The 12,379-nt window shown below is 37.4% G+C and overlaps 1 protein-coding gene across 1 annotated transcript; it reads right to left on the minus strand.

Annotated features, from left to right (window-relative positions):
• Positions 1-4,493: 4,493 nt before the first annotated feature.
• On the minus strand, positions 4,494-6,539 carry LOC116189150 (probable WRKY transcription factor 17). Its single transcript, XM_031518694.1, has 3 exons — positions 5,675-6,539; positions 5,038-5,163; positions 4,494-4,933 (listed from the first exon to the last, which is right to left on the minus strand). Exons 1-3 carry the CDS (start codon positions 6,394-6,396, stop codon positions 4,756-4,758), a joined length of 1,026 nt encoding a protein of 341 aa, XP_031374554.1. The 5' UTR covers positions 6,397-6,539; the 3' UTR covers positions 4,494-4,755.
• Between the last annotated feature and the right edge of the window lie 5,840 nt (positions 6,540-12,379).

Here is a 12,379-nt window from a genome sequence, read left to right on the forward strand (position 1 = left end):
AAATTCGAAATCGACCCACCCCGCGGTTTAAATCCGGTGCAGTTTCGCGATATTACGGGCAATAATTATACGTCGGGTACGGGATTTCATTGATGCAGTCGGACGGCACGATCGGAGCTGCATTGAGATCGTCCAGTTAGTCCAATTGGATCTAAACAATATGTCTAAGCATTCGAGGGATCTAATTGTTATAGCCACGACATTACTTAGATTCTTTCTTTTTCTGGAATTAAGGCTACCGAGGTTAAGATGTTCACGACGAACGCAATATTAAGCGAGTGTGCAGATCAACAATTGGCATCGCGTAACAGCTCATAATGATTGAAAAATGTTTAAGAAAATCGGCATTTCGTTGGTTGTTTAAGGAAAAACAATAATAAGATGAGGAGTTTTATCGCGGGTTCGATTTTGTTTTTCTATCTCCTCTTCAAAAGGAAAGCGATGAACGAAGACCTCAACCATACCTCCTAAACCCGAACGACCGAATCCAAAAAGATCTCGCGATAGACTACGGACATATAACGATACGTCGAGGATCTCATTATTAGCCCGTCCGTATAAAGATACCGATAGAAAAATTATTTATAACCGGTCGTGAGATATGTGGCACTTCGACTGTGATGACAGCATCATTAATTAACCTTTTTTTTTTCCGGGCATTAGTGTCCCATACCAGTACTCCCTCTAAAATGATTAATTGTGGCAATAATTGGTCATACTTAGGCTCAAAGAAAATAAGAGCCATGCTTTTTAAATTTTTCTCGTTAATCGAGACACAACACACAGTCAGGAAGCCGCGAAGATAACTTTAAAATCACATTCTTTCAGTATAGGTTTAGCAGATGATGGGTCCCACTCATCTCGATTATCGGGGTGCATTTTTACAATATACTAAAAATTTGGTACCTCGTGTTAATCAATTTACAGAGTACCACAACTAAGCATATGCAATCCCTAGCTCCATATGCACATAAATATTGCATACATTTAAACAGCTGCAAATTGCAGTCGATAAGTAGTTTCTATTGTTTAGCAGTAAATTTTATTTACAGAAAAATTTAAAACTTACTGGTGCATAACATGACCTAATTCACGCGTATAGCGCTCCAACTATAATGATTTTCTTCAATACCCTCATGGATGGATAGATGGATACAGAAAATAAAGAAAAAAATTAACGGTGAAAATATAAGAGGTGAGAGTCGGAGATATATTTTTTTTAAAATAATATAATAATATAATTGAATGTCGGATTAAGAGGTTGATAGATGATAGAGTAAAATAAGAAGAGATTAATATGTGAGATGTAATAGAAAGTGAAAAATAATATTAAATGGTTAATATTGTCCTTTAATTTCTCTTTAAAAATACACGATATTTTTGACTTTTTAGCCCCTCTATAAATGAGGGTGTAGTTACAAAGTAGAAATCTTACTTAAATAATGGTTACGAGAATAGTATCAGATATAAGATAATATAAGATAAGATATACAGAAAAATAATTGCAATCAATAAGCAGTTTCTGTTGTTTAGCAATTACTTTTATATATATATATATATATATTATCCTTCGAGATGTAAGGAAAAAAATCGATATTCGTGTTATCTTTAGACGCTTCATCTGTGCATTGCGCGGGATTATCATTCGACCATATATAGATCATTATTAGATAATAATTCTATTATATTGTGCATTGAATAAATAAATATTATGGATTAATTAATATCAATATGGCAGGTTAATAATGTCACCGTATAATAAATGAAAGTACTTAATTAGTATCATGCGATATGTGAAGAGTCGAACCATGAGGAACTGGGGATTAAAAATTAAAGCGATCTCTATTTCGTAATTATATATTATATATAGGTTCGTGATCTCAAGGGGTGACTTCTTTCTCTTTTTTTTTTGGCCTTTCCCTATTGAAAAAAAAAAGAGAGTAGTTTCCTTGATATTTAAGAAACTTGAATTAGATTATCTTGTTATTGGTGATGAACACTAATTATAATTAAAAAAAATGAAATGGAAAAAGTGGTGATAATCTTGAGTTGGTATTTTAGTCAATCTCCATTGGACGGGCCAAACTCGAAGTCCAATGACAGGTTGATTACAAGTAATAAATGAAAATATTTATTAAACAATCACCATTCAATTAATTAATAATTTAAAGCGGAATGTTATATTAAAAAATTGTCATTAATTAAAGAAAAACCTGTCTGTTGATAAACAATGAGCTGGGCCACAGCCAATGGCCGTACGGCCCGAATAATTCTAATATATGGACCCTCCACTTGTTAATACTCAAAACCGCCATTATTGTTTTTGCTTGGACCCAAAAGGAAATGAAAGGGAAATTACCCCCAAAAAAGAAAAAAAAGCTAAAGGATCATTATTGGTGTTTTTATTTAAAATGGAAAATTTTCAGTCAAGTGACTGGGCATTCAGCCTTATTTTATCTTTTTTGAACTTGGCGTACTCTAGTTCATTTGTATCGTAATCGAAGTACGAGTAGGTCAGAAAAAATAAAATAGAGCTGGAGGTCCAACCACTTGACTGAAAAATTTCCGTTATTTAAGAAATTTCTTGGATTTGAAGGGACAAGGGAGATTTTTTTTTTAATAGATACAAATTCTCACTAGTTCATGAAACCTCGCTCAATCAAGCAGTTCTTTTACAAGAAATCTTTATCCGAAATATAAATCTCACAAGAATCCATATGCAAATGACTCATCGCATGACTTTGTTACACATTTTCCGCTCCAAGTCGACTTCCTGCATAAGATAAGTTAGGATGTCTTTCTCCTAATTTTTGGTGAACCAGAACTCTATCTCGTTTGTCTTAAACTAATATGCTTCACCATGGCATACTTCGGGTTCGAGAACATATACTTTCTTAAGTCGAGTATGAGGATCCCAATGATATCGCTTTAGTTTCAACGAATACCATCTTAGGGGGCTCAAAATTGGTTCAACTAGTCGCAGCACCGCCGCCACGGCGCGCTGTAAGGCTTTTTAATATATGCGTCGATTATGTGAAGATAATTTGAGAGTTGGGAGTTGTTTTTCGAGGTTGGCATATGGGCCCGAAGGCCCAATTTGAGGCCCATGTAAGTTTTGTTGACTTGAGAGCTGTGACTTGTAAGACTGGTCTTTTCACAAACCCATGCATCATATACTAATTACAAAACAAAGTAATTTGACTTCAGAGCATTGGGACCTAAACTACGAAACAAAACCATGAACGACATGATGTTCCTTGGACTGGGTCATTCAGTATAACCTCAGACGTTTGAGGCATGTTGAGATTTACTCGGTGTAAAAGGAATGTACTTAATTCCAGCGCGAGCAAGAATTCCTAGTAGAATTAGGATTTTCCAAAGTTCCGACTTTGATTATGAAACATTATTTGACCTCTCTTAGCTTCATTTTGAAAAATGAATGGCGAAAGCAGAAGATAGTTGAACGGTATTTGACCAAATAATCTTTTACCTATCTACACTCATGATATCTTAGACGGTTCTTTTCCTACGTCATGATTATCTATCTTCAATTTAGACACTTCGAGTCTCAAATCACAAATAAAAAAAAAGAGACTATTCTAGTACGTGATAAATTTCGGTCAATTTGGATTCAAAGGAGAGCCATGCGTACACTTTAGTTTTGGGGCAAGAGAAGAAAATCTTCGACATTCAAAGATAAGAAGATAGTAGATTTCCAAAATTTTCCATTATTGCATATCGAATGGTTAATTTATCAAGAATGTATATATGGTAGCCTCTAAATATGTCAATTCCTTCCATTTTTATTTTTATTTTTATTTTTCATCAATAGATTAGATATCTTAAATGGTTGATTAGCAAAAGGAGAAGCCTTATAATTAGGTTTCCTATGCAGAAAAGAGGAATCGAAAGTCAACAGTGTTCTTGGTAAACGATGAAAGGCAAGAAAGATGCCCTCGCTGCACTGCCATCATTGTACTAACCCCAACTTGCTCCACTTTTGACTTAATCCATCAGATTCCTTACTTTCTCTTGTCCTTCCTTCATTTCGAATTAAAAGAATCCTAGGTGGCCGACTGCCCACATTTTCTTTATATGTATATATATATATAGACTTCAAAATTTACTTGTCACGAAATGTAATACAATTGATAAATTATATTTTATATGAACAAATCTTTTTATAACAAATGTAATACAATTGATAAATTATATTTTATATGAACAAATCTTTTTATAACAAGAGATTTGAAAATCATAAACAGATATTTGGACTGGGGGCTACGGACGATCACGAAAGGATAAGTGACGGAAAATGTTCATGCAATTGCAAATAACCCTCCATTACTCACCATTCCGAAATTATCACTAACCCTCAATTTCGAAACTATTACTAACCCCCAATCCAAATAAGCTATAAAAGTAGAGCATGTCTCAAGGGTAAATTCTTCCCCTAAAAAAGAAAGTGAAAACTTATTTAATAGGGAATCAAAAAAATAAAGAGACTGAAAAATTAATTGTATAAAAAATTCCCAATTATTGCTAATTGAAAGGTCTAAGTCAAATTAAACATCTGCTGTTGATTTGAATTTCTCTATTCCCCCTTAAATTCCACATATTTACATCCAGCTCTCCAAACTACCTCAAATTACAAGATGCCTACATGATTAATTTTCTTTTTCTTTCATTTGCCCCCCCCAAAGCTTCGCCTCTCCCCCTCCTCAATTTCCTCAGGCTCCTCCTAGGTCACGCGAGTCACGAGGAGTTGAACACGAGGCCAACCCCGCCCGAAGCCACGATCTCCTGCGACGCGGCCTGGGAGTGGCGGTGCTCCCCCTCATACGTCACGATCAGCATTGCCGGATCGTCGGGGGCCCTCTCCACATGCTTCCTTGCCGGGCAGCCCCTCACCGAGCTGCACCTGTAGTAACCCCTGCATCACCCAAACACAAATACATCGATCAGCCATATTCGATCGCCCAATCAACAGACCGAACCAACCACCGAGACAAAAGTATCGATCGGAAAAATCCTCACCTTGGGTAGGGTGATCCTTTGATGGGCTTTTGACCATACTTCCTCCATGAGTACTCATCGGCCGGGATGTCGGCGACTTTGCTGCTGATCGCCGGGACTCTGATGACCTTCTTCTGCCGATTTTTCCTGTACATCAACAGAAAAATCAGATATTTCAGCTAAAACATTCAAAACCCGGCCGACGTGACCGTACGCCGGTGAAGCTTAGACGGCGCCATGTGATTGGGTCTGGATTTTCTACGAGGGGTCAAATGAGTTCGGCTCCATTTGTCTCCTCCAACCTCAGATAAGGACAAAAGGTTCTGTTTTTTCACTGGGTAAAGATGGGGAAATGTGAAAGGCACGATTTTGACTAAACAACGCCGACTGAGGAAACAGTCATTTGCCCTGATTTGTTCCCTTGTCGTCGTTGTCACGCGTGCTTGGTAGGTCTATTAATGGCGGACTGTTGAAGCTTCCCTACTGCTCGTTGACCTCGGACTCGGTTTAAGCAATAAAGTAATACACTGAGTTAACCCGCCCGAGTTAAAAACCGATTTGGGTTTGATTGAGTCAAAAGCACGGAGTCCGAGTTGACTCGGCGTTTGGTGGGGGTTAGATGCAGGGTAAGGTAAGGAGGAGGAGAAGGAGCGGTTACCTTCTCTTGGAGCAATGGCACTTGCCGCTGGCTGAGCCGGAGACCTTGCCGGAGACTTCCTCGGAGTGGTCGTGCTCGTGGCACCTCTTCTTGTACGGGACGCTCGAGATCGGCGGCTTCCCGGCTGAGACAGCCGGCGCGGCAGCAGGAGCTAGGAACAGAGGTGCAATTCCCTGCTTGCCGTTGGAGACGCTCCCGTCGCCGGTGATCGCCGACGACATGAACGAGGAGCTCGAGGAGACACTGAAGCTGTCCTTGGTGAACTCGATCTCCGTGCCGCTCTTGGCACTCGAGCCGAGGATGCTCGGCTTCGTGAAGTCCAGAGTCAGGCTCTGCTTCGAGTGCGGCGGGACGAAGGTGGCTGGCACCGGTGGCACCGCGGCGGGCGGCTGGATCGATGGCGACGGGGTGATTGGGCTCGGGGTGAAGGCCTGAGCTGGAGGAGGCCTGGCAGGGGTCGAGACAGCATGTGTGGCCGGAGGATGTACGGGACCCCGCCGGAATCGGGCGTGGCCTGTCCGGTCCAGCAAGGAGATGACCTTCTTGAACTTGGAAACGGTGTGATCGGCGAGGTTGGAGCAGTCAACGTGGCTCGACTGGGGGTTCTGGTGGGACGACAGCAAACCGATCAAGCTCTCCATGCTCCGGAGCCCCTGAGACGCTGCCTGCTGAATCGCCATGTGATCCTCCATCTTCGGGAACCCAAGCAGCTCAACAGCCATTTACACGCACAGAGAGAGAGAGAGAGAGAGAGGGAAGGGGAGAGAGAGGCGGGGGTTAGAGAGAGAGAGGGTGACGAGCTCAAGCTTCCATGGGAGAGCGAACGGAGACGAAATAGAATATGGAAGAGGAAGAAGAGTGAAGGAGAGGGGAAGACTCGGTGCTGATATAGAGCGGGGTGGGTGACCGGTTCACCGGGTCACGGAGAGACAGAAATGCCGGTCAAAAGTGGTTATGTAAATGGACGGCCGAGATGGAGTTGAGGATTTCTACGGGTATGTCGAAATCAAGGGCTAGGATGGTGCCTCCCGGAAGTGGTGGGCCCCATTGGTCTAAAGTCAGACTTCTGATTTTCGGGTAAACGTCAGTATTTGCACTCCACTGTTACTTTGACAAGTCAAAAAAAACTTGCGAAGCCCAAAAAGAAAAAAGAATATATGGAAAAATGCCTCGAAGTAAATCGAAAATGTATGGCATGTAATTTATAGCTTATTTGGTTTACAAATGTGACTTTAAAATCAAAATTTTAATCTAATTCTATTAACAATAAAACAAAATAACTTATACAAAGTTAAAGAGTGGGCCACATTTATACAACATTTTTCCACAACAAAATAAAATAACTCATACAAAGTCAAATAGTGGGTCTCATTTATACCACTCTTTTTCAAAATCAAAATCTAATTTTAAAATCATATTTTAAAACCAAACGCAGTATTAAATTTCATCTCGGGAGTGCACTTTCTTTTTCTTTTTTTTTGCTAACCTGAGGTGTCCGGATTTTGCCTGATTAATCCCCGAGACTCTGTGAACCACCGGCGGTGCACGGAACGGATAATCACGCCAAATGCGCTCCGATAGTTCCAATGAGTTTCGAACCCAGAATCGGGTAGATACTTAAACTTCTCTTTTCCACTAGGTCAAACTCTTTGGAATTTCCTGAGAGTGCCATTCGCTCGTATATGTAGCATGGAGTAGTACTATTACATACTTCTTCGATTTGATGTTTGTTTCTACATATGGTAACATAATTCAACTAATCAAATATATTTGACATGCATGATGACCAGGGTAGTTTAAGTATTAATGCTCCATTTGGTTTCGCAATTAGATTTTAAAATTTTACTATAATTTTAACTCTATTCACTACCTAATAAAAATCAACTCTTCAAAATTAAAAAGGTGGGCTCTATACATAAACTCACATACAATTCCATTATACTCAATTCAATTTTTAATACTAAATTCTCTCAATTATTCATTACTTTTCACATTTTTTCTCATAATTCAACAATACAATCATTATAACCCAATTAAAATCAAAATTCAACTCAACTCAACTCAACTCAACTCTAAAACCAAACACACTATAAACATTTCATGATAGTGTTCGACATACTTGTTTATATATGGAATGCAACTAACTCCATCCAAAACATTGAAACTTGCTAACACGGCTCATTAAGTTGGCGTGCTTATTTAAGTTGTACTATAAGTGAATTTCGAATTGCCATAGTGATCCGTTTAATGTTCACTTTACGACTTTCATATCGAGACTATAGCCATATTTTAAGATGATTCACTGCATACCAGTTTTGTCAATGGTATTTATGAACTTTTTTTTTTATCAAATTATGAAGTGCGTTTTGAGATATGAAATCCGAATAAGAAATTCGTGCCTGCGTGCGTAATCATGTCCATTTATGTTTGTAGTAATTAAACGTTTGACCTTAAAAACAAACTAAAATCCCAAGCGTTGAGATTTTTCTTCTAGAAGTGGTTGACCTTGTACAATATATTTCTGCAAATCCGTGATCCAAATTATTCTAAAAAGTAAAAACATATCGAAATTCCAATAACAAATTATGCATTCGTGGGAATTGTGATTTTCAACCCATAGTTGGAATCAACTGACAACTAATGAATCCCAAAATAATCCAAAGATAATAAAAACTATTATATTATATATCAAAAGTAATAATGGACATAGAAAAATGGCAAAGCTGACCAAATGCAAGGATCATTATTTATTTCTTTTAGGATTATTAAATTTTAAAATCTCGAAAATGTTGACCAGCAAATTTCAGCTGACCTGCCGGTGGCTTCAATCCTGGCCGTTGGATGGGCTCCGTCCCCACTTGATCTAAACGAGAGTTGACTCTGGGCACTTCCTAAATTCCTCGAGACCCCCGAAACCAATCTATCCACTGGGTTGTCGACACTTGGCTTGCCGATTAAACGAGCGAAAGAAAAATTGAAAAATGAAGGAAAAGGCAATAAATAGCTGGCAATGGTTGATTAGGATTTCCTCTCCTACGTACGATGCCAAAATTTTCATACACGTGCCTCGATCTAATAAATATATTCATTCGTGCCATGGATTTGAATTCATCTAAAGTCTCGGCCAAAGAAGCACAATGAAATAATAAATTGAATGATGAATGAATTAAGTGATACCTTATTCTCGAAGTGGTGGCAAATCATATCATCTCTTCGTCGGACGGTACCTTAGTCCCTCATAGCCGTTACATCAACAGAGATTTGTCGCTAGAGGCCCTTAAAAACTATGAGACGGTCTAACTAGGAAGAATTATTTTCCCTAGAATATCGCTCTTATCTTATAGGAAATTCTAAAATTCATGGATAGAATCGTGAGTTTAGCACTCTGTCATGCTGGATTAGCAGAGAGACACGTGGTCTAGCTGCGGCCATGAAGGGTTTAGTACATGAGCGATAACATTTCTCGTGAAAAAAAAAATTGAGCATGTCCACTATCTATTTCGAGTCCGATTCACCATATTCTACCACGTACCGATCATGATTATCGGTGATCATATGCATTTACATGTTCATACGGCAGGGTAATCGGATTTCCGTTGTCTTCCTATCAAATCGATATTTGTATAGAAGTTTATTCAAAACCATTCGATTGACAAAACAAATAAAATGATAATTGAGTTAATATATTCCAAGCTAGCGTGTAGAGTGGGGCAGCAATGGCATTGACAATTTAAGCGGAGTGTACATCACTCAATTGTTTCCCCCATAGCGTGCCAAAAGGATTTGGTTCCAAATTCAGCACAATTTAAGCGTGTCTTAGTCAACGGGATTGAATGCATGAATTCATTGTCATAATTTATGTTGGGGGGTTGACCCGACCAGGTGAAGCTGAAGCTGTGGCCAGACAACTGATACGGCATGGCTTCCTGTCGTTTCTTACGTTCCCTAAGGTTGAATTTGAATAGTCTATGCCAATCCAAATAAGCTGGTGACAACAGAGTGATTTCCACGTGGGTCGAACATGCAGTGTCTATATATATATATATATATTCATTTTCTGCCACTATATTTCCTATTTTACAAGATTCTGTAATTTTGAGATATTTGTCAGAATTAGTTTTTTGGTTCGATGGGTTTTGAGCTCTCCGTTCGCGGATCTAGCCTAGCTAATTTTCGCTTTGTACTAGTAATCAAGTCTCTCGGTCTCCCGATTTGTCTCGATGCTCCTTGAGTAATCATTTTTTCGAAAAATAAACTTAATCGGATTGATGATTCATAAGGCAATGTATGATTTAGAGGCTTCCGAATAAAAGGCAATAGTAAATCCCAAATTAGTGAAGAGCGGAAGACGTTAAATAGCTGAAAATTTTATGTTTTTCTATGATTTAATTTCGTAAACATTTTTTTATTTCCTCCTCATAATTTTCGATTTTTTTTTCAAAAAGCATAAGATGCAATGATGTTCTTTTCTCATGAATGATAAAGATTATTTATTTATTTATTTTCTTTTTGAAATGAATGATAAAGATTAAAGAGTTGACTTGGGGCATAGTTTAAAAGCATATGCTGTTGGTTGCATTGCTTTAAATTATGCTTTGGAAGATTGGTTCGCACTTAGCACATATATGTGATTCTCTTTTATTATTATTTCAACTTTCAAAAGCTTCACCAAATTATAAAGGAAGCAATAACCATGGTTCATAGAAAGGAAAATCATGCATTCTTAGACGAATATATCATAGTCTCTTGATTTTAAATGAATCATATGTATGATAATTAAGTGTCACGGACGTTGATATAACTTCTGAAAAATATAAGCGGATTTTCAATTGCCCATCGCAAAAGTTTAATCGAAAGAACCTCACCTTCAGTTATATGATTAGTTTAACAACAATTTCTTTCCCTGTATAATTGTATAAAGTTGCATGTCACTTGATCGATGAACTAAAGATAATCAATGAATACTCATGTTTTTATTATGAGAAAATTCATGATTAATTAGCATTCAATTTCTTTTGACATATCAAACCGGCAATTTGTGTAAATTAAGTGCGAGATTAAAATACGAGTATCATAACAAATTTTGATAATATATAAGAAAGAAGAAAAGATTATAGGCTACAAACAAAGGTATGCACTAGAGGCAATAATTTTCCATCATAATTCATAAGTGGGTTGACTTTTTGCGCACTTAGGAATATTATTGTTATTTTTTGTTCGACTTTATTGATAAAGTGGTTGCTTTAAATTATGCTGCAAGAGATTTGGTCGAGGATTTTATTCTTTGCTGCTTTTTATGATAATAAGGAAAATACATAAAATACTAGAAAAAAAAAAGAAAAAAAGAAAAGGAGATACTGCAATAACCACACAATCCACAATCTCTTATCTCATCTCATTATTATATTATCCAACTCCTATACTTCTCTTTCATGAGCCTATACAAAAAATACAAAGAAACAAATAAATGAATCCAATAAAGTAGAATTTACAGCTTTGCAAAGTTGACCTTTGTTTACAACTCCTGTGAACTTTGTCCTTTTTCTCCTTTTAATAATTACATTTTATTTTTTTCCTAAAAAGATAATTATATTTGAACCCAATTTTTTCTCCTACTGATAAGAAAATTTCCACTCACCCTCTTTCAAATTCCCTAGCCTGAAAATAACCTCGTGATTTTATCATCGCCTTTTATCCTTGCGTAAATATTTTCACATGCTATAAAGTAACATGTTCAATATAAAGCAATGAAATGGAACCGTTTTATAGCCCAGTCTAATGTATATAATAATAATAATTTCATCATATCAGAATTGAAAACTTCGTTGGTAGAATTAAGGTTCCCATGAGAAAAAAAAAAGGTAGAATGTGGAATCCATTTTCGTGGTCCAGCGATGGCAATTTCGTTTATCAGAATAGAAGAAAGAAATTACTAAAATAAGAATATTAAGTTTGAAATATCTAGATGGTCATTAGTTTATAATTTCCCATTATGAGAATTTGTTTAAGTCCATTCAAAGTAGAAATTGAACGTGAGGTCGCCTTGACCATGGAAGGGATGAATAAATGAAATGAATCGGTTAGGCTGAACGACGATTTTGAAGATCACGGTTGAGGATTTTGATTCCTTCAACATAATCATCCTCCTTATTATCAAATTATTATCAGGATCTCTGGTATATCACCGAAGAAATATATTTCTAGGGTCAACAAAATACCATTAGTTCTACCAAAGAAAGAATGATACCGATGTTCGGTTCCATCCGAAGCATTGTGTCTTATTTGCATATAAATGTTAAAAATAAATGACTAAACTGGAATAACCGGTAGAACTGTTTTGATTTTGCTTACATAGTACATGAGGGTCGTCCCAATAACCATGAATCGGAGACGGATTGAGGATGCCCTTTTGGGATCAGGAAATTAGGCTTATACTTTTACACGGTAATTAATTTCGGATCAAGTAGTATTGTTTTGTTTTGTCTAATTTAATCTCAGTATTTCACTCCTGTCAGTCTAATCCATGAGGAGGACAAGGACATCTTCCATTTGGAGTCTGGATATTCATAGGAGATATTCATGGGCCTATGGCCAGTAGCGTTCTTCCTTCTTAAGGCCCAGTCTAGGGAATTCCATAACATTTTCGACATTATATTACAGAGAAATCAATTTTAATGGAGTTGCCTTTGCTGGCAGAAGATGATA

This window comes from Punica granatum, chromosome 8 (genome assembly GCF_007655135.1).
Source record: "Punica granatum isolate Tunisia-2019 chromosome 8, ASM765513v2, whole genome shotgun sequence".
In the NCBI taxonomy this organism is placed as follows: Eukaryota; Viridiplantae; Streptophyta; class Magnoliopsida; order Myrtales; family Lythraceae; genus Punica; species Punica granatum.

Excerpts from the sequence above, each read along its gene's own strand:
- LOC116189150 (XM_031518694.1), bottom strand. The coding sequence starts at position 6,396 with ATGGCTGTTGAGCTGCTTGGGTTCCCGAAGATGGAGGATCACATGGCG. Across the intron at positions 5,164-5,674 it reads TGCCATTGCTCCAAGAGAAG|GAAAAATCGGCAGAAGAAGG; the intron begins GTAACCGCTCCT and ends GTTGATGTACAG. Across the intron at positions 4,934-5,037 it reads AAAGGATCACCCTACCCAAG|GGGTTACTACAGGTGCAGCT; the intron begins GTGAGGATTTTT and ends TGGGTGATGCAG.